Consider the following 23,087-nt stretch of genomic DNA (forward strand, 5'->3'; position numbering starts at 1 on the left):
GCACTGCAAGCCTCGAGGCATTGCGAGCGTCGCGGCGGTTGAAAGCCCCACCGGCTCGCGCAAACTGCGCCCAACTACTTCCCCGGGGCGGCTTCAGGGCCCGGGGCCCGGCGACAGCCCTACTGGGCGGCCGCGCGGGGGCCAGAGCCCAGCGAGGGTACCCGGGCGCGGCCACGTGCGCCCTGGCGGGCTCGCACGTTCCGCCACGCCGGGCCACGGGGCCACCAGCAGGCACGCGCGCCCCCAGCGCGCACACACTCCGGGGCACGCACACCGACGGCCCGGCCCACGTCCACCACGCCCCGCCCTCCCCCGCGCCCCGCCCCCGCCCTCGCGGCGCCGGCCGCCGCCTTCCCATTGGCCGCCCGGCGAGTGACGCGCGGCGCCCGGCCCCGCCCCTCGTCAGTCACTCGGCGGAGGCGGCGCTGGCGGGGACTAGTCTCGTCCGGAGACTGGCAGCGGCGGCGTCGGCGGCGGCCGGAGCTCGAGCCCCAGCGGCTGAGGGCGGGCGGGCGCGGGGGAGGGAGGGGGGCCGGTCCGCGACGACTCCCCGGACGGCGTTTCTCCTCCGAGCAGCGCCGGTGTCGGATTTGGGGGGGGCGGGGGTACAGCCCATCCATGACCATGGGCGACAAGAAGAGCCCGACCAGGTACCTGCTCCGAGCCGAGGGGGCGGAAGGGGAGGGAGGGCTGGGGGCGGGCGGGGGCCGGCGACGACTAGGCCCCGGAGCCACCCGGGGCGGGGGGAGGCGCTGCTAAGATGGAGATCCGGGGGCGGGGGGAGGCGGCGGCGGCGGGCGGTGGCGGCGGCGGCGGGAGGCGGTGTCGCTCCCGCTCGGGGCCGGCGGCCGTGCGCGCCGCAGCCATGGCGGCTCCTCCTCAGCCGCCCTCCGCCGCCGCCGCCGCCGCCGCCGCCACTCCTCCCAGACAAAGGGAGATTTAACCAGGTGGGGAGGGAGGGAGGGCGCGAGCATGGGAGGGGAGAGGGAAGGAGCCAGCCCACTCCCCGCCGCCGGCCTCGGGCTGCCCCTGCGCGCCCCCTCCAGATCCGGCCCGCGGTTCCCCTCCCGGCCCCCCCAGCCCCACGCTCAAGTCCACAAGTCCGCCCGCTTCCTGCGCCCGCCGCGGCCCTTCCCGGGGCGCCGCCGCCGCCTACTGTGCGAGGCAGCACAGCCCGGGCCCGGAGGCTGCAGGGTGCCGGTGGGGGCGCCCCGTTCCCTCCTCTCGGGCCCGAAAAGGGTGGGTGGGTGGTCGTCTTAGCGAAGTTTCCAGCGCCGGATTCCTGGGAAATTACGACGGCTCACCAGCGCCTGTGTTTTTGCTGTCGCTCCCTCTTTTTCCTGCTCCCTGACTCTTCCCTCCCCTTTCCCCCACTCCTCACTCCTCTGAAGGCCAAAAAGACAAGCAAAACCTGCCGCAGACGAAGGCTTTTGGGATTGTAGCGTCTGCACCTTCAGAAACAGCGCCGAAGCCTTTAAATGCAGTATCTGCGATGTGAGGAAAGGCACCTCCACCAGGTACTTGAAGATCTCTGTTACCTTTTGTTAAAGGACTTTTTTTTTTAAATCAAGATTGGGGAGAGGGTTGTGTGCTCTACTTCCTACCCTCTTTCCAACTTGTTGATTACAGCTTTTTCTGCATTTGCGGGTTGGGGGGATTGATGTGTGGTTTTGATTGTGTGTAATTTCATGTTGGGTGCAAAGCCTCATGTTCACTGAATGATTTATGGGAGAGAATTTTTCCAGGTTTCGTCTTATTTCAAACAGACGCTGGATTTATTTGACACTTGTATCCATTGGCTTATTGGTATTGGCTCCAAAAGACAGGAAGCAGTACTTTTGCTATGGATTGTAGTACATTGGACCTTTTATTTTTGCCATGTGCAGAATGTTTTTAATTTGCCTATCCTGATTTGTTTTTCTCTTCCCTGAGAAATTTGGTGGTGGTTGTACAGTAACGGGGTGGTTGTGTTTTTTCTGTCTTGAACTGCAGCTGTCTTTTTTTTTAACCCCCTTGCACTTGACAATAAATGGTGGGGTTTGATAACGTGCATTTTTTGAAAGAGCGAACTGCCAGTTTGTGTGTGTCTGTTTTTTCTGATTAGCTCATGAGGGATGTTGATGGAGGACGGATTTTTGGAAAATGTGTAATGAACAGTGTTATTATATTGAAGTTTGTGTTTAGAGCTTTATTGTAATGAAAGAATGTTGAAGGAATTCTTTTTCATTCTAGTGAAGGTAGTAAAGTGTATGGTATCAAAAGGAGTTGAACTACTTCAGATTTAACATTTAAATATACTTGAATGAAATGTCAGAGCTGATTTTTTAAGTCTTTCGGTCATCTTTTAACTTTATCTTGTATTTGTTTCGGTGATTTTAGCTTGAAGTTAAACTATTCTTTATATCATTTAATGGGCAGACATTGGGGGAATGTGTGTGTGTCTGTGTGAAAGTAAGATGGAATGAGTGATTTTCCTGTGCATCTTTAAAGTTGATTGCTGAAAGTTTCATTTCATCAGGCACTTGTTTTTGAATTGGTAATGTTCCAGCGTGACCGTGTAGTAGTACTGCACAGTTCTGTCTGGATGTTGTTCCTTGACTAAATGAATGTGTCCTGTTAGGGTTTGGTTGCTTTGTTTATACCTGGGACTAAATAGGATATTGAACAACCTAAAGAATGTAACTGGGATGAATTGGTCCAATTACTGGTGGAACACTTCTGTGAATTTCACTGACTGTAGGTAATGAGACCTTTAAGTAAAAATACTCCAGGGCTAAAAGTATTTCCCCATAGGTATTTTTTAAAGTAAATTCATATCAATATTTGGTGCTATTATAGAGCAGATTTAGTTAGAAACACCCATTGGGAGCTCAGTAGATCTTGTTTTGCTACTTAAAACAGGGAATTCCATCAAATGACATGAAAGTTTAGAAATGTATTTGTTATTTAAAGCAATAGTGATTGTATTTTATTTGAGTAATGTTTTTTTACGTGTAGAATCCCTCAGAGGCCAAACCTCTTTATTGTGGTTTTGCTTTGAGTGTTACCGTAGATGATGTTGAAGTAATGACTAGGAAACTCCTGAGAACTTGAGAACTTTACTGGTGAAGAGAAACTTAAAGCAAATTCAAAAGTTTACATCCAGTGTATTGCTGGGAATAATTATCTGACAACAAAGTGCATTTCAGTTTCTACATGTATTAAGAAAAACCTGACTCATCAACTTTTGGAAGCACGTGGAAGGTGTTGATTTTAAAAACAACATAGATGTTTAAAATTTTTTCAGACCCATAGATGACAACATTAGAATTAAGTTTTTTTAAACAAATATATTAAATTCTTAATAATGAAAATATTTCAGGAACATGATACTCACCTATTGTCTTTAAGAATATGATTTTTTTGAGGTCTGTGGTTGTATAGGATTTGAACACAGATTTAAGAGATCTGAGGATTTAGATTCTTAACCAACTCATGATACTTTTACATAACTTAATTTCGTGTTGGTTGTTGTCAGTATTTTGGTGTGTTCGATCTAAAAGTCTATAAAAAACTGTTCTAAAAGTCATTAATAAGAAGGCAAATAACATTTTGGCCTTCCTATGCTGTGAATAGGTTTCCTGTAGAAGGGTGAATTTCACGCATTTTCGTCCTGTGCTACCCAGTGTATTAACTGTTGACTAATTTCTCTGTGATACTAGTTACTACTGCTTTGTCCTTTCTCCAGGTCTTTTTTATTTATAATTTAATTGATTCAACAAAGGTTTGACATTTCTGCCTTTTATAGTTTTATTTATTAAAAAAAAATTTTGCCACATGGCATGTGGGATCTTAGTTCCTGACCAGGAGTCGAACCTGCACCCGCCACAGTGGGAATGTTGAGTCTTGGCCACTGGATCACTCAGGAAGCCCCATGCCTTGCGTAGTTTTAATCAGGCGTGGTATAACGGCAGTAGAAAACTTGCTGGGTTTTGGATACTGGATAATAAGCAAAATTTTTTTGAGTTTTAGCATAATTTTTAAGTAATTAAAGGACTTCTAATCTGCTGACTGGTACAGAAATTGGGTTTTATTGCTCTGAGCTGATATTTTATAACAGCCTTGACAGTTGGGTAGCTAATGGTAATTCGGGAGTTTGTTCATCATTCAAGTCATTGTTGTTGCCATCATCTGTCTGTCAATCAAGTAAGGAAGTCAGCTTTGAATTAATGGTAGTCCAGTAGGATCCAGATTTTCTTTGAGAATAGAATTGATATTCTTCAGTTTGATTTGGAAAATACTGTCGCTCATCCAAAGAACATTTATTAAATTACTAGGATGTGAAAGATTACTGCTTAAGACATTGAAGACAGGAAGGGGGATTTTTAGAAGGTTGGTAAGACATCTATGGACTTCCCTTGTGGCTCAGACGGTAAAGCGTCTGTCTTATCAGTGCAGGAGACCTGGGTTCGATCCGTGGGTCGGGAAGATTCCCTGGAGAAGGAAATGGCAACCCACTCCAGTACTCCTGCCTAGAAAATGGAGGAGCCTGGTGCAGGCTACTGTCCATAGGGTCGCAAAGAGTTGGACACGACTGAACGATTTCACTTCACAAGACATGTATAGGAATGACCATAATCCAAGTTATAAAGGCTTTAAGAGAGGTATGTGGAAAATGCTACAGGAGGTCTGAGCAATCTGGCTTGGACATCAATTAGAAGAACTCCCCTCCCTTCAGTTCTTCTGGAGAAGAATTGATTTCTCCAGAATTACCTGCCATCTTGCACTATTATTGCCATGTGTACCAGATAAATTTAATTCTACAGGTAGAGTCATGAAAATGATTCAGAAGGCCTTTTCTTTTTGTAGCAGCATAGAGCAGAATGAAAGGTCAGAAGCTCCAAAGGAATCTGTTAAGGGAAGAAAGAGGCAGTACTTTGTTGAATACTTGGAGGTTCAGAGGGCAGTGGAAATCTTTATTTTGGATTTGTTTTGCATCTCTTTAGTTCTTAAATACACTCCTTTCACCAACTATTTCATTCCACTCTTTATTATTTTTTTTAACAGCTTTATTAAGACATACTAGAAGATTCACCAGTTGTAGAAGTTTTAATTCAGTGATTTCTGGTAATTTTAAAAACTGACTATACAGCCATCACCACAAACCAGTTTTAGAACATTTCTATTGCTGTGAATGGCTTCCTTATGCCTGTTCTGTGATACACTTCTAAAGAATTATTTATTTATTTCTTTATTTAGTGAGTGATTTCTTTTTGGCCGTCCTGGTCTTCTAGTTGTAGCAGTCGGGGGCTCCTCTCTAGCTGGGTGGCTTGGGCTTCTCATTGTGCTGGCTTCCCTTGTTGTGGAGCACGGTCTCTAGGGCTTGTGGGCTTCAGTAGTTGAGGCACCTGCAGCTGAAATGGTCGTTTCCCCACCATGCTGCTGTACCCTGAGCTTTTCAAGGTAGAAGATAAAGGAGTGTGTATGGAAGGTGGTGGTGAGTGGGAAGAAACACTATCCCTTCCCTAGGTGATAGCCTAAGTAGTATTTCCCAGCCCACTTTGCAAATCTCATGAAAGAGGATATCAGCTTTTAAAAGGGGAAAAAAAAACCAACAAAACCACAAACTTACAAATTTACCTAACCGTTGTTCTTCTAAGTTGAAGTTCTTGAGTATTGGACAGGGTAATAACTTCCCAGACATGTTGATAAATGCATTTTACTTTTGGTCTTGTTAATTCTCTGGATGCAATTATCTGTAAATAAATATTGTAAAATAAAAAATTACTAAGATACTGCTGCAGCTCTTCTTGATTAGTGGTGCTTTGATAATAGTGCTACACTGGATATTATCCCCCTGAAAAATGTACTCTATTTAGAGCTTTTACAGACGAGTAAAAGTGAGGTTAGGTGTGTAATAAAATGGTGTGGCCTTAAAGATAAGGAAAAAAAGCCTGGTACTCAGGATATTGAGTGGGGATTGGTAGTACTCAGTTGTCTGTGTGTAAAATAATTCCCTTGTCCGGGAACTCCCTGATTCTTTGCAGTTGTAACTTTGGACGTTTTCTCCCCTTAAATTCAGATACCCTGACAACTCAGAGTCTCCTGACTTGTCATGAAGTTCTTTAGAAGTTTTAGGGGGTAAGTGCACATATTTAGCGAAACATGAAAAGTTTTCGTCTTTGCTGAAAGCTTCAGAAGTGCATCATCCTGTGATACTTTTCAGATAGGAAGACTCCCAGAAAGCTGGGGAGTCTCCACTGTGGCCTCATCGAGAGTGGAGCGGGGTTTCCTTGCCCATAGTTCTGGGTCATCTGCCACCGAGGTTCTGCTTAGGCCACATTGTTGTTTTTTTAAGTTTTACAATTTTTATTAATGTTTGGCTGCCATGGGTCTTTTGTTGCTATGCTTGAACTTTCTCCAGTTGTGGATAGTGGGGGACGACTCTTCATTGTGGTGAACCAGCTTCTGAATGCGGTGGACTCTCTTGTTGTAGAGCACAGGCTGTAGGGTACATTGGCTTCGGTAGTCGCAGGATGGGTTTAGTTGCTCTGTGGCATGTGGGATCTTTCCAGACCAGGGATTGGACCCATGTCCCCTGCATCAGCAGGTGGATGCTCAACCACTGGAGCACCAGGAACTCCCTGCATTGGTTTTATTTTAGTGTTTGCCTTTTCATAAAATTTCTCCATAAAGTACATAGAAATTTATCCATCTTCCAAATCATCAAACTTTGTTAAACATTTCAGCCTCTTCAGTTCAGTCGCTCAATTGTGTCCGATTCTTTGCAACCCCATGAATTGCAGCACGCCAGGCCTCCCTGTCCATCACCAACTCCGGGAGTTTACCCAAACCCATGTCCCATTGAGTCGGTGATGCCATCCAACCATCTCGTTCTCTGTCATCCCCTTCTCCTCCTGCCTCCAATCCTTCCCAGCATCAGGGTCTTTTCCAGTAAGTCAACTCTTCGCATGAGGTGGCCAAAGTATTGGAGTTTCAGCTTCAACATCAGTCCTTCCAATGAACACCCAGGACTGATTTCCTTTAGGATGAACTGGTTGAATCTCCTTGCAGTCCACGGGACTCTCAAGAGTCTTCTCCAACACCACAGTTCAAAAGCATCAATTCTTCGGCGCTTAGCTTTCTTTATAGTCCAACTCTCACATCCATACATGACCACTGGAAAAACCATAGCCTTGACTAGACAGACCTTTGTTGGCAAAGTAATGTCTCTTCTTTTAAATATGCTCTCCAGGTTGGTCATAACTTTTCTTCCAAGGAGTAAGCGTCTTTTAATTTCATGGCTGCAGTTACCATCTGCAGTGATTTTGGAGCCCAAAAAATTAAAGTCTAACACTGTTTTCACTGTTTCCCCATCTATTTCCCATGAAGTGATGGGACCGGATGCCATGATCTTAGTTTTCTGAATGTTGAGCTTTAAGCCAACTTGTTCACTCTCCTCCTTCACTTTCACCAAGAGGTTTTTTAGTTCCTCTTTTTCTTTTTGCCATAAGGGTGGTGTTGTCTGCATATCTGAGGTTATTGATATTTCTCCCCGCAATCTTGCCTCATAGTTGGTGCAAAAGCGGGTGCAGGTTTAGAGATTATTCTTAACCCAGAAACGAAGTGATAATTTATTTTGTGTTTGCTGTTACACTGGACTTAACTGATTTATTGGTACTGATTTGATCTTATGTATACTTGGTGACCTTAAAGTGTCAATAAATTACCTAGGTATTTGTGATTGACAAGCTTTTATTGAGTTCACAGTCATTTGGGCTCCTGTGTACGTGGTGTACAGACAGGTGAGATCTTTGTTTTCATGAAGCTTAAAGTACTATGGAGAGGAAAAGAAAATAAACAAGTGACCAGAAGAAAAATATCGTTTCAGTTGGAAATCAGTGCTCCAAGGAAATTGGAGCAGGATAGGGAACTAGAGTGGTGAGAACTGGGTGGAGCAGCTGCTTTACAGATAGTATTGAGATGCACCCTGGCCGTTTTAGGAAACACTGATGTTGCTTTCTTCTCAAACAAGGGGATACCTTTTTTTTTTGGAGGTTTGCCTGCACCATTTAGCTCATTTGGTTGGGGACAGTTTATAGAGTTCGAGTCTTCATGCCCAGACTGAACTTTTAGTTGCCCTTGTAGACTAAAGTCTGGCCAGCTAGCATGCCAGTATATCCTGTTGCATTTGACCCTTGAACAACTGGGAGATGAGGGGTTCTGATTCCCATGCCTCTGTGTGTAGCTGATAACAGTTGTCCCTCAGTATCCAAAGGGCCTTAGTTCCAGGACCTGCCTTGGTGGTGGTGGTTTAGTTGCTAAGTCGTGTCCGACTCTTATGACCCCGGTGGACTGTATCCCGCCAGGCTCCTCTGTCCATGGGATTTCCCAGGCAAGAGTACTGGAGTAGGTTGCCATTTCCTTCTGCAGGGGATCATCCCGACCCAGGAATCGAACCGAGGTCTCCTGGATTGCAGGCTGTCTTCAGTTTTGCAGCTGTGAATTCAACCAACCATGGAATGTGTAGTACTGTAGTATGTGTTATTGAAAAAAATCCGTGTATAAGTGGACCTGTGTAGTTCAAATCCATGTTGTGTAAGGGTTAACTGTTACTCAAATAGATGTTAAATGGATTCAGTTATGTGTGATTTTTTTCATGCATCATATATTTATTGTGTGCTTTCATAGATGCTGAAGAAATTCCAACTAACTGTATGTAGTTTAGCAAAATAGTTAGCAGCACTAACACTGTTCCTTAGTACTTGAGGAAGTAGTGGATCTCCAGATGGCCTCTTTACAACTTGAACTAAAACATTTTGCAGTCACCGTGGTTCTCATTTGCCCTCTTGCCGCATCGCCAGGGCCTTTTCTCTTTGTGACATCTTTTATACTTCCTATCATTTGCTCTCCTGGGTTTTTTTTTGTTTTTTTTTTTTTGCTTGTTTATTTTTAAGTGAACTGTAGCATACATACAGAGATGCACACAAATCATAATCGTAAAACCTAATGAACTTTCACAAAGTGAGCACACCTGTGTAACTAGCAGCCAGATTAAGAAACAATATTAACAGGACTCCAAAAGCCCCTTGGGCCCCCTTCCAGTCACTTTCCCCATCCCAATCCTGTCCTTACTTCTGACACTGGAGATGAGTTTTGCTTGCTTTTAACTTTGCAGTATGTACACTTCTGAGTCTGGCTTCTTACACTCATTCTTAAGTTTGTGAATATTCATGTTGTGTGTGGTTCTTGCTTATTTTACCAGTGCTGTTTTATCGTAAGAACATCTTAAGTGTTTAACTGCATGCAGACCTCTGACATGTTCTAGAGAGAGAATCTCTCTTCACCTTCTGTTCACTACCTACATACTTGAACTCAGCCATCTCCTTCCAGCAGCAGCATAAATCCACATATCATTAGGTGCAAGGAAGAAAACCTGGTATGTGGAACTTTCTAGAGTATATAAATAGAGTAAACTTTTGCCTGTCATGAGTAATATTGTTCATCAATCATTTATATTTCAAGGCATTGGTTAAATAAACAGAAAATTCCTGCTCTGAAGGAACCTCACAAGCTTGTTCAAAAGATAAGACTATAAAAAGATGACCAGTGATTGTGAATTTCAATGTGATTTTTAGAGGAGGTGGAGACCCTGTTTTGAGGGGTATTTGGGGGAAGACCTCCTCACTGAACCTGAGATTTAAACTATACCTTTTTGGTTCTTGATATGGATTTTGTTGTGCAAGTTGATAGAAGTTAGTTCTGTGCTTTCTCCTTTTTAACTATTCACACTCAGATGTCACCCGTACCTTCCCACTTCTCTCTACAGCCTGATAATTCCCAGATACTGTTTATTAACCACCTGTCACCACCCCCATGCATGAATACACGTGACAAACAGATCCAACTGGTTCTTGGGCCACTTGGACAGCTTAGATTATCTCCTGGTTCTCATTGTGCTTAGGGTAAAGTCCAAATCCTTACCATCACAAAGGGTTTCTGATTTGATCCTTCACTGTTTCTTTAGAATTTCTGGATGCAGCCTGCCCCCACACCATCTGCCCTACACACACAGCACTTGTGTGTTTCATACTAAACTGCTTGGTTTTCCTCGTATGGACCATACTGTCTCATTTCCATACCTCCACACATTCTTTTCCTCTGGATTTCTTCTCAGATGTGCCTCCTTGCGTAGCCTGGCTGGCTCCTGTTTGTCCTTCTAGAGGTCTTGGGAAGTCTTTTTCCAATGCCCTACAGTCATGTATACCTCTTCATGACATTTGAACTGTATTTTTGTTTGATTACCTGTTATGTTTTCCCCTTTTTGAGGGCATGACCTTTCTTTTCACATCGTTCTATGCATGTGTTCCAGTGCCGGATGCTCAGTAGGGGCTCAGTAAATGTGTACACAATAGATGAAGACTGAAAGTTTGAATCGGAGTTGCCTTTAAAGCTGTTCCAGTTAAAGAGTTCTGATACATACTCTTGCACATTAGGGCTTGCGTTTTGTCTGTAAAGTTATTGAATTAGGGGAAATTTGTCTTTATAAAGTATGTCCTTAAGAAGTAGTATTCTCATTTTCTGGTTTTGTTTCCTAAACACGTTCTAGAAATTAAACACAAGACTGCAACCTTGGAGACCCTGGCCTATACCTTTAAAGTACTTCCTGGAGTGGTTTTGGTCTTCAGAGCTGGAGCACACTTACCTAAACAATAGCTGTGACCATTCTTCTCTTTTTGTTGCACATTTGGTGATTTAAGCTGCCAAAAGTCATATGGAGAAGTCTGCTAATAAAGCAGAGGATCAATCATGTTGTGTAAAACCAGTTTTGAGGTGTGATAAGGACCTAGGCAGCAGTCCATGGGATTGCAAGAGTCAGACACGACTTTGCGACTAAACAAGGAACTAGAGTGTGCTTGTGAGCTGGCACCTAAAGGCAGTTTAAAAATGGCTGCAGAGCATCTTAAATGTTGTTGAAAATGTTATGCTATGCTGTCCACCGTGTTAACATACCCATAACTTGATAGTTGCACCTTGTACATGGTATACATTGCTGTTATTTGAATTAATTACTGCTGTTAAGTTGAAGTCTTGACTCATTCATTTATTTATTTAGCTATAATTTCAGTTCTATGCAGTGATTGACACAGATGGATGCCAAAGATGAATTCTCAGTAAAGGCATTGCAGATAAACCCCTGTGTAACTCAGAAATCAGAAGTACAGACCTTTTTCGACTTAAAATGGGATTATGTCCAGAACCATCATAAGTTGAAAATACTGAAAGTTGAAAATTCATTTAAAATGCCTAACTTGCTGAATATCACAGCTTGGCTTAGACTACCTTAAACACCACAGAATGCTTATGATGGCCTATAGTTGGGCAAAATCACCTAACACAAAGCCAATTCTATAGTGAACTGTTGAATGTCTCATGTAATGTTTGAATACTGTACTGAAAGTGAAAAATAGAATGGTTGTCTGGGTACAAAATGGTTGTAAGTCCATCAGTTGTTTGTCCTGCTGATTTTGCGGCTGTTAGGGGGCTGTGGGACCTGCCTTCTGCCCAGCATCACCAGAGAATACTGTACCCCATGCCTCTGGCCCAAGGAAAGATCAAAATTTGAAGTGTGGTTTCTACTGACTGTGTATCGCTTTGCCCCATTTTAAAGTTGAAAAAAACTAAGTTGTGAGCCATCAGTAAGTTGAGGACTGTGTATAGTTAAAATCACAGTGAACAGCTGAAATTTTTATTTTTAAATATAATTAGATCTTTATTGCTCTTCTCCTTTCCTCCCTCAGTCAATTTAGAAGATCTATGTAGATTATCCTTTGATTGGGAAAAGAAACTAGGAGTGGGGGGGGGCGGTGTAAAAGAAGCATCTTTAAAACTTATTCATAACATTTTCTCTGTAATTTGAGATCATTAGCAATACAATTGAAGAGAACAGTTCAAAAGACTTAGGAAGGGACAAGAAATTAAGGGTGCTATAGGATGCCAGTTTCATCAACTTATTGGGTCTTAAAATATCACATGTGTGGTGATTAGTTGGAGAAAACAAACCTGGTGACTGCTTTCTAAGAACAGATCAGATTTCATATGTAGGCTCTCAGTTATTGATTAAGTAGGTCTGCGGTAGCATTGCATTTCTTACAAGTTCCAAGATGATGTTGATGCTACTGGTCTAGGGAGCATACGTTGAAAACTGGTTTAGATGACCTTAAATTCTCCTTTAAAGAGAAAACCAACCAGTCCTCATGAAGATTGCTTTTGATGTTTGTTATGGAAAAATTATGTCTTGGCATTTTAAAGTGAACTTAAGTAAGTGATAACATTCTAAGAAGCATATTTTTAATCCAGAGCTGGCATTGGTATCAAGTCCTCCACATTGTGTGGAATGTAGGAGTATTGATAAGTTGGGGGACCATATCAAGTAAACTAGTTTATTTTTTTGCATCCTAAAATCAGTGATTATCTTGCATTACTAATGCTTGGAAAAAACATTATCTTGAATTTCACATATATTTATTTAAACACCTCTTTCTTTGCACCATAAGGCAGAGAGACAGAACCAGGTCTTAAAATCAATGCACCGACATTCCAGTAAAATGTTGGCAAAGAATATGAACAGATAATTTATGAAAGTACTACAGATTAAGTCAGGAAATGTGGGAAATGTATACAACCTTCCCATTATTCAAATATATACCAAACAAGATAATGTTTTTTGCAAGTAAGAAGTTAAAGACGGAAAAATATATTTTAGTGAGACTAGGAAGTGAATTTTCTCACAGAACATTGGCGGGTGGTGTGTATGTTGATTTAAGTTTTTTGAAGGTCATTACGGCATTTGGTAGCAAATGTCTTTAAAATATTTGTATCTCGTTACCCAATAATTTGTCATATAGGAATTTTTGTGATCTGTATGCAAAAATTTTTGTGTATGTATACTAATGGCATCATTTTAACAAAAAATGAAGTTACCCACATAGGAATTGGCATGGAATTGTTAGAAATTGTCAAATAGCTATAAATATTTTGCACCTTTAAAAAATGTTTTGAGATCTCTCATACAATGGTGGTGGGATAATGGTACAACTAACTCTGAAAAAAAGTTCGGGCAGTTTTTTTTTTTTTTTTTTTTTTTTTTACAAAACTCACCGGATGACCTGGGAATGTGACTCCTGGACATTTATCCCAGGGAAATTAAACCTTGTATTCACACAAAATCTGTTCATAGGTGTCCATGGCAGCTTTACTTGTAATAGACTGAAACTGGAAAGAAAAGTGTCTTTCAGAGTGTGAATGGTGCGTCCGTACCGTGGACGACGACTCAGGTCGTAAAAAGGAGCAAACTGCTGATGCACGCAGCTGGCCCTTGTGCTGAGAGAGAAAAGCCAATCTCCAAAGGTCAGCTATTGCAGGATGCTAGTAACATTCTTGAAATACAGGATTGATGGTTGTCAGACATTAGGGATGATGGGGAAAGGAGGGAGACTGATGTGATCGTAAAGAGATAGCAAGAGGGAGATACTTGCGGTGATGAAATAGATCTGAATCTTGATGGTAGTGATGGCTTCATGAACCCACATGTGTGATGAGATGGCATAGAATTGTTTACATGGATTACAGCAATGCAAATTTCCTGGTTTTGATACTGTACTATGATCAGGAAGATGCAGTTTTTGAGGAAATTAGGTAAGGTTTATATAGGACCTTGTACTATTTTTCCCACTTCCTATGTATATATAATTATTTCCAAATAAAAATTTAACTCAACATTAAAAAAACTAAGATCATGGCATCCAGTCCCATCACTTTATGGCAAATAGAAGGGGAAAAAGTGGAAGCAGTGACAGACTTTGTTTTCTTGGGCTCCAAAATCAACTCAAAGGACATGAATTTGAACAAATTCCAGGAGATAGTGAAGGTCAGAGGAGCCTGGTGTGCTGCAGTCCATGGGATCACATAGAGTTGTAAATGACTTAGTGACTGAACAACAACAAAAAGTTAAGGGAAAAAATTGAGAAATAATGTGTAATAAAGGAAAATGCTCTTAATTTATTAGAGAAAGCAAGTTATAAAATAATAAACGGTGTAATCCCACATTAAATATTATTTCATGTGATTTCATCTGATATACATACCTAGAAGTAATGACTGATCAAAATATTCTGTTTGGTGGGATGATGGGATTTTTTTGTGTACTTTTCTGTAGTTTCTATAGTGTTAATGAGCCAGTATCAGTTTTGTAGTTGGAAAAACCAATGTTCATGATAGAAAATTTTAAAAATAATTCTGATTCTAGAAATTGAAATTTAAATTAGCAAAATCATATTTTAGGTTAAGGAAATTTAAAGTTCTGTTTATACTGATACACTTAGATTTTTTTTTTAATGTTTACTTTTATACATGTACTAATTTCTGTCTGTGCTGGGTCTTCGTTGCTGCGCAGGCGTTCTGTAGCTGTGGCAGTAGCTGTGGCAGCAGGGATCACTCGTTGCGATACACAAGCTTCCCGTTGCAGGTGCTTCCCCCAGCGTGGAGCACAGGCTCTCGGGCGTGCAGGCTTTAGTAGCTGCGGCACACGGGCTGAGTCGTTGCAGTTGCAGGCCTCTAGCGTACAGGGTCAGTAGTTCTGGCACACGGGCTTAACTGCCCTGCAGCATGTGGGGTCTTCCTGGATCAGAGATCAAACCAGCGTCTCCTGCATTGGCCGGTGGATTCTTTACTACTTATGCTCCAGGGAAGCCCTGGTAAAGCTACCTTAGTATTAAAGCAGCTGTTAAGATGGGAAAGTACCTGTATACTCTCAAACATACTGTGTTTATTATAAATTTAATGTTGTCTTGTGCTCTTGTCGTATAACATCGCTTATATGTGGAATCTAGAAAAATAGAACAGATGAACTTGCAACGGAGAAACAGAGACACAGAAATAGAGAACAGATGGGACCAAGGTGGGCAGGAGATACGGGATGAATTGGGAGATTGGGACTGAAGCATATACACTGCTGGGTATAGAATAGATAGCTAATGAGAACCTACTGAATAGCACAGGCAACTCCACTCAGGGCTCTGTGTTGACCTAAATGGCAAGGAAATCCAAAAAGGGGGTGGGGGGGAATACATTGAATTGGCCAAAAAAGTTGTTTAGGTTTTTCCATAGCATGGTACAGAAAAACTTGAATGACCTTTTCTGCGAACCCATTTTGTATATGTTAGCTGATTTTCTTTGCTGAACAGACAAACTAACACAATGTTGTAAAGCAACTGTATTCCAGTAAAAATTAATTTAAAAATTAAAACATTTAACTGTGCTCTTCTGATTCACAAAATTCTGTATAATATTTCTAAATCAGTGTTGTCCGGTATATGCATTATAAGCCACAAGTAATTTTAAACTTTCTAGTAGCAACAATAAATGAAATTAGGTGAAATTAGTTTTAGAATATATTTTATTTAATCCATTATATCGAAGTCATGATTTCAGCTTGTAATCAATATAAAATTGCATTGAGATACTTTATTTTTTCATACTAGGTGTTCAAAATCTGTTGTGAGTTCTCCAGTTACAGCATGAGTCAATTCAGACTAGCCACGTTGAAAGTGCTCAATAGCCACAAGTCCCTCCTGGCTCTCATGTTGGAGAGTGGTAGCAGAGTAGTTGAAAGGCAGGCCTTTGGTGTCAGACCTAAGTTTGAGGAACATCAGGTCTGTCACATGCAATATTGAAGATCTGGAGTGTATTACTTTATCTTGTGCTGTAGTTTTTTAGTTACGGATAGTAGCTTCTCCGTAGGAGTATACTAAGGATTAGATGAGTGAATGTATATGGATCTGGAACAGAACACATACTGGAAGAAGTATATAACTAGTGGTAATGTTGTTATTCCAATAGATTGTGTATTGAATTAAAAAGACTAACCATTCTAAAGGCACAGCTGATTTCTTAGTATTATTACTAGTGAATAAATATGTAGGAAGCATATGAGATAATCTTTGGTTCCAGAATTAAAGTTTGGGGCACTAACTTTTACAACTGAATGAATGGACAAATATTTGAGCATTTTTGTGCAAAATATTGCATGAGGCACTCAAACATTTGGACTGTAAGTTCTAAGATGATATCCTCAAATACAGTGTATTTGCATAGTACTTTACATTTTGCATACCAGTTTTATGTCTGTTTTCCCAGTACAGTACTCAGAGCAATCCTGAGAGGTGGTAGTTATTCCAGCTTTCACTGTTGAAGAAGCTGAGACTCAGAAAACTGAAATAACTTACTTGATTTCATACCCAAGTTAGTAGAATAGAACAGAAAAGTGAGTGTAATTAAACAGGCAAATATGATACCAAAGTGTTCTAACTATATTCTTTTGATTATTCTTTTGATTCTTTCCCTTCCACATTTTCCACCTCAGGGGAGAAACACATCATCCTCATCTAGGGCCATTTAAAATAGGAGAGGGTGGTAATACAGTTGAATAGCTACCTCTCAGAATTATCCTGTCATTATTAGTTGAATCAGTTCACCTGTGTTTTAAAATGTAAATATAAGCCTGTATAGACTAGGTGATACATTTTGCTCTTTGTGATGTTTCTCATAAAGTTGAGGGTTTATCATTCTATCTCTTGGCTAAATACACCCATAAAAATGGACTAAGAGTATGCTATATATGCTGACTGCCTTAAAATCATATTCTTTGAAGTGCTGTTTGTCTGAAGTGCTGTTCATCGCTTGACTTACTCAGAAAATTACACAATTCTTTGAAAGAACATTACATGCCACCATTAAAAGTCAGTGGTGAGAGGCAATGAGTTTGTGAATGATTGACTCTCTTGAGGCAGTGGTGCAGTAGAAGGCAGTCGTCTCCTGGGTGGAGTCAGGTGGAACATGTATCATTAGGTGTTCAGTTTCTGCGTTATAATATGTAGATTCTCTTTTCACTTTGTGCATTGTGGAACTTCTGGATTCTTCTCCAATTAAGAAGTTACAGTCACAGGACCTCCAATTTGTTGCTATCAGGTCATCTTCACACAAGTACTTTGGTGTACATCATTGAAGCATATTTATAAGAATGGGAATTATGTTTTGGTGTTCAGGACAAGCATGATAACTGGGGGAGGTAGGTGAAATGTTCTTTGCCCCTTAGTTTTCTCTTTGCCTTCTCAGATAGTTGTCCTTTGGCTTAGCATGATTTACCTGACAATGCCTCTCTTCCTGTCTATATTATCTTTACTGTAGATTGAGGGCTATAAATCTTCCACAAAGAACCCATCAGAACTCCTACAAAAGAGTCATCATTTCTGATCTTGGTGATACTTAACAACATGAAATTCTGCTTCAGTGTTTGTTTTATTGGAGCGGTGTGAGAATTGTGGGATGTAGCTATTCTGATTGACTTTGGGGATGAAATTTGATATAGTCATGTTTCAAGCATTTCTACTATTTTGTCAGGGGCAGTCTTAATGCCTAGACTTTCTTAAGTTTCACCGTACACAGTGTCTGCTGCTACAGTTATATATTTAAAAATAATATATTGTAATAAAACATACTTGTACAGATTTGTGTACAAAGTTGGAATGTAAAACTGGGTTGCAGTTAACACTTGAAATACCCTGAAATTCACAGAACTGAATGGTGTCTGTGTTTCCTCCAGTTTCGAAATACTGTGATTTATAATAGCTTATAATATAATGACCCTTAAATATCATGGATGCCAAATACTTGTCTTAAAATATATGGAAAATAATGTATTTGTAATGTGTTAACCCTCCACCCACAAGGTATAACACTGGATGCATATTTCACAGTCTCTCAATAGGAGTTCTTTATTTGTGAAAACTTTCTGGCATTGTCGAGTTTATATGTGGCTATGTAGTTTCTCATTTAAGTTATAGTTAATCTTTTTATTTTGAAATTCTTCATTTATGAGTTAACAAATCCTTGTCCCTGATTTTGGCAAATAAATTAAGCTCATTGCAGACTGACCAAAACAGAGATTCAGTGAATCTCCTATTAAGGATCTTTAAGATAAGGGCTTCCTGACAGACACCTAGTGTGGAAGATGATTTTTTTTTTTTGTAAATAAAGACAGGTGTACTGCAGCCCTAGGGGTATTCTTACTTACCTCTTTGTTATAGCATTTAATTAAAAGAACAAGTTTATAAAATGGATAAACAACAAAGTCCTATTGTATAGCTCAGGGAATTATGTTTAATACCCCGTGATAAACTAGTGGAAAAGAACATGAAAAAGAATGTGTACACACACACATATATAGCTGAGTCACTTTGCTGCACGGCAGAAATTAACACAGCATTGAAATCAGCTGTACCTCAATCAGATGTTGCTGATTTTTTTTTAAGTTTGTATTATTACTAAAATAGTTAATGCTTGCATCATACCCCAAGGCAGAGCTAGGTTCTAGTAGAACAGGTGTACTTTGGACTTTCTCATGCTTAGCGTTTATTGGACAACTTCATCGAGTGAGCTCGGAACTGTAAATGTAACATAGATCCAGAAGGAGCTTCATTGGGAGTAACAGGAAGGACAGTGAAGCTCTTCAAAGACTTGATCAGTTCTGTACTCAACCCAGTAATAATGCTGATAAGGGCCTCCATTTAATGAGCATTTAACATATAGCAGGCACAGTGTTCATTTCATTCATTGTCTCATTTAATCCTTACATGGCTATGGTGTGTATATAGTTATATTTCCATTTTACAAATAATGAATCTTAAGAGTTCACATTCCTAATGAAAGTTAAAATAGCAGTTACACTTGACATGGATCTTCCAACTTCACAGGATTTCCTTCTGTTTTCTGTTTAGTCTTGTCTGAAAATGGCATTGCCATCTATTTTGCCGTGCAATCCGAATATATGAATTTAGACACCCACCTGTAGCAGTCAGATACAGAATTCTGTTGATTTATTTCTTCTATCTTTCTGTTGTTACTACCTTAATTTAGTTCCTGATTATCTCATATTTTATTTAATTATGTACTTGCTTAATCACAAGGCTATAGTTGAGACCTGCACCTGGACCATTGCACTAGCCTTGAGACTTGTCTGCCAGTTATGTCACATGTCCAGAAAACATGTGGCTGTTGTAGCTTATCTGCTTAGAATTCTTGGTGGTTGCCTTGTTGTCCAAGGAGGTATTGACTTGTTTCCTTAAACATGACATAGAAGGCCCACCTGGGTTTGGCGCTCTCCCACCCACCCGCTCATCCATGCCACGTCTTATCATGCACCTTCCAGTCAAACTTCGTGTTCCTTCAACATGTTCTTTCATGCTGTTGTGCTGCCTAATGACTCTTAACAGCTGCCTAGATCCAGCTCCTGCAAACCCTTTTGGGAAACCTTCCTTGATCTTTTCTTTTGTGATCATTGAAGCACGTTGTATGCATCTGTAGCACAGCATCATTTTGTACCAGAACTCTTGTTTGTGTTTGTTACCCAAGTTTAGTTTTGAAGCTTTTATGAGCATGCACAGTGTGCTTACAGTTACATTTTCAGAGGCAGGGTCTTCTCTGCTGTTGCTGTTGTATTCTTCATTGAACCCTCTAGGGTGTAATCCATTCTGCTAATCTCTTTTTTTAAAAATCCTGTTTCCTTTTAAAAATAATTATAGAGTATTGGTTTACCCTCTCTGCACATGTCCATTAAAAAAAAACAAACCTTAGTAAGTGACTAGGAAATACTGCCAACTCTAGTTTACTTCCCCCCTCTTTAGTTTCTAATTTTACATTTATTCTTTGCATAGTCTGTTGTTACTGTTCAGTTAGGTCTCTTGATTTTCTCCCTTTCAAGTTGATACGTGCTTTTCTGCTCACAGTTGAGACAATTGATTGCAAAATAGAATTCTTCTCTAGTGGTGTCTGTTTTAAAAAGATGATCCTTCTCAGGAGAACTAAGAATGCCCTCCTCTTAAATTCCATTCTGTTCTGTGCTTGCTGGCTTAAGGTTTTAGAAACAGTTATCTTGTAAGTTTTGTAAAACAGTGACTAGAGGGTCTAGACTCAAGAGTATGGCTGAAGGAGGAAAAGGTGGATTAAAATTGACAAGATCGTGAAGTCTTATTTTTCCTAGAAATTTTGCAGCTGTATATGACTCAGAATGATTGTATTTCTGTTTGCAAAAGGATCTTCAACAGGTGGACTAGCGAATTTTTTGAATTGCTTAATAATTCAGACATGTTTGAATTTTACCTGTTAGTTTTTCAGGAGTGAAGTCCCGGATCTTTCCCTTTTCAGCTGGTAAGCCTCTGAGTTAGTATTTTCAGAACTCTTTGATTTAATAATGAATTTCATGTGATAAGATATATTTCCTGATGCATTATTACATTTTGGTAAAAATGAATTTGTTACATTTTAAATTAACCTGTTCGCTAATAATAAGCAGTTAATAACTGGAGCATGAATTTTGAGACTAAATTCTCAGTGAAAATAGAGACTAAAAGTTTCTAAACAGATGTTAACATGGAAACTTAATGCCTAGTTTTAGAGGATATTTACAAGCAGGAAATGTCCTGTAAAAATTGAATAATTTTAGTATACAGCAACTGGGCTGATCAGTAGATAGGGAAACTTTTGCTGAATTTAGTATTAGAGTACTAATCCTAGTACTTAATCAACTTAAGCTAACTTGACAAGACTTTGCGATCCTCCATGGCTTTGAAGGTGTATTTTCAGAATTAATTTTGTTCATAACCTGCTCACAGAAAATTGGTGTAAGGATATTGCTTTGTTTTTTTCTCAGTGACTAATAGAATCTTAAAATGTCCTTTTTAGTTTTGTTTCCTGTCACCAAAGTTTGTTTTGTTTCCAGTTCAGTGATTTTGTGAGTAAACAGGTCTTGATTATCTTTTCCCATTCCCCTTTATTTTATCTAGGGTCTATATAGTTTTATATGAAATAATACTTCAGAAATTTTTGTTTGTAATTCTTGTTCAAATGTCTATAAAGTAAAATTCAAATTTACATTAGTTTAGCTTCTTAGTTATAGGCAGTATGGTGAAGTGAAAAACCTTTCAAACTCTGACATAATGACAAATATATATAATGACAAATATATCTTGAATACTTTTGTGTCATTTAAACTTTTCAAACCCTGGTGCTAATGGGTGAGATTTTCTATATAGGTCAGAGCTAACTTGGCTTATGGTGGTGGCTGCTGTGAATTTCATTTTACAAGTCTTTTACTTTTATGTAATTGAGTAAACCTACCTGAATTGTAGAATGTAAGATAGAGTATGTAGATTTTTTTGTGTCCTTTGTATTTTTTTTCTTTCCTTTAAAGAATAAACTTTTGAACTTACGAATTCTTTATAGTCAGAATATTTGTAGTGTGCAGATAAATCAGACTTCTTCTCTAAGAAGTTCTGTTCTTGAGTATATAATTTGACCTTCAGGTTAGCAAATATTTGGAATACATTTTATTGCCTGTAAATGAAGACATTTGTAACTCATTCCATTGGCTGTATTTAAAATCAGAGAAAACAGTATTGTTGGCCTCCCCTACTTCTGCTTTGTAAGATGAAGCAAAATAAGAGTGATGAATGTGGAGTGATGAATGCATCAGTTTCGAGTTGTCTTACATGATTTAGAATTTCCTCATCTAACTCCCAAGTTCATTTTAATCATTTTAGTTTCAACCTTTTTATCACTGCTGTCACACACACCCCCGCCCGCCCCAAAAAAACCCCAAATAAAACACTAGACAAACCCAAGCCCTGGAATTGGACCAAAAAAGGCTTATATCTTTTCTTGTGCTGGACATAAAATGGTTTGGACCAGATACTGGTGTAAATATAAAAAGAGTAGGATTTCTGTATGTAGGGAGTATGAGAAATAGCATAGTGACCCCCAAATCACATGAAGTTGTAAACAAACTTGATTTATGGTCTCTTCCCAGTCATCAGGAAAACCACTCTATGCCTTGGTGAAGCTCTGGCAGTGCAGATTGTTTCTGAAGAGATGCATGTTATAATTTATAGGGTGTGTGGTGTGTGTGTGTGAAATGCTAATGATCATATTGATACTAAATTTACAGCTAAAATGTCAGGCTCTATTGCCAGTTAAAATTACTAGGAATGAATATAAAGTATTTTGAAAATACTTAAGTTAGTGAGAAAATAACTGCTCTACAAGAAGATGATCTATTTGTAGCATTTCTAGAATGTATCATCAAATAGTACTAACAGTTAGATTTTTATCTCCTGATTTTAAAAGATGATGAACAGTAAAAGTTGTGTAAATTATGTACACTAACGTATAGTTTCTGTGTAAACCGTGTGTTATACGTAATCCTTTGTATTATTTAAGAGAAACCAAGAGGTATTATACTGCAGTCAGGAAATAAAGCACAACATCTTGTCATTTATGTTTATTTTTTCTCAGTTTTGTTAAGGTATATTTGGCATATAAAAAACTCCACACTTAAAGAGTATAAACTGGGAAACCACCATCAAGAAGATAATGATCATCTGTCACTCCTAAAAATTTCCTCTTGCCCCTTGTAATTGCCTTTGCTCCTTTTTGTCTCCAGGCAACCACTAATCTGCTTTGTGTCCCTGTAGATTAGCTTGCATTTTCTTGAATTTTATCTAAATGTTATTCTACACTATGTACTTCTTTGGGTCTGATTTCTTTGAATTAGCTTGCTTATTTTGAGAATCATCCATGTTTATTACTTTTGACTGCTGAGTAATAGTCCATTGTATGCATATTCTGTGTGTTTATTCCTTCACCTGTTGATGGATATTTTGAGTTTACATTTTCTGACCAAGTCTTGAGTGTAGACGTATGCTTTCACTTCTCTTGAGTACATATCTAGGGGTAAGATCGGTGAGTATGGTTAACTTTTTAATAAGTTGCCAAACTATCTTTTTTCAAAGTGATTATATTATTTTAAATCTCCAAAACAGTGTATGAGAGTTTTAGCTGCTCTACATCTTTCTGACCTTGATGTGGGTGGTCAGTCTTTTTAATTTTAGGCTAATAGAGGACTTCCAATGGTATCTCATTGTGGTTTTGTTTCCCTAATAATGAATGATGTTGAGTGCGTTTTCATGTGTTTAGTTGTCATCTGTGTATTTTTT

At 39.8% G+C, this 23,087-nt stretch overlaps 1 protein-coding gene across 1 annotated transcript in view; it reads left to right on the forward strand.

Moving 5' to 3' along the window:
* The first annotated feature begins 534 nt into the window (after window positions 1-534).
* Window positions 535-23,087, forward strand: part of RYBP (RING1 and YY1 binding protein) — a 73,761-nt gene continuing 51,208 nt past the window's right edge. Inside the window, exons 1-2 of the mRNA XM_065933282.1 lie at window positions 535-650; window positions 1,392-1,517. Of these exons, the coding sequence (XP_065789354.1) occupies window positions 619-650; window positions 1,392-1,517 (158 nt within the window). The 5' untranslated portion in view covers window positions 535-618. The remainder of the gene's footprint in view (window positions 651-1,391; window positions 1,518-23,087) is intronic.

Source organism: Muntiacus reevesi, chromosome 4 (assembly GCF_963930625.1).
Source record: "Muntiacus reevesi chromosome 4, mMunRee1.1, whole genome shotgun sequence".
In the NCBI taxonomy this organism is placed as follows: Eukaryota; Metazoa; Chordata; class Mammalia; order Artiodactyla; family Cervidae; genus Muntiacus; species Muntiacus reevesi.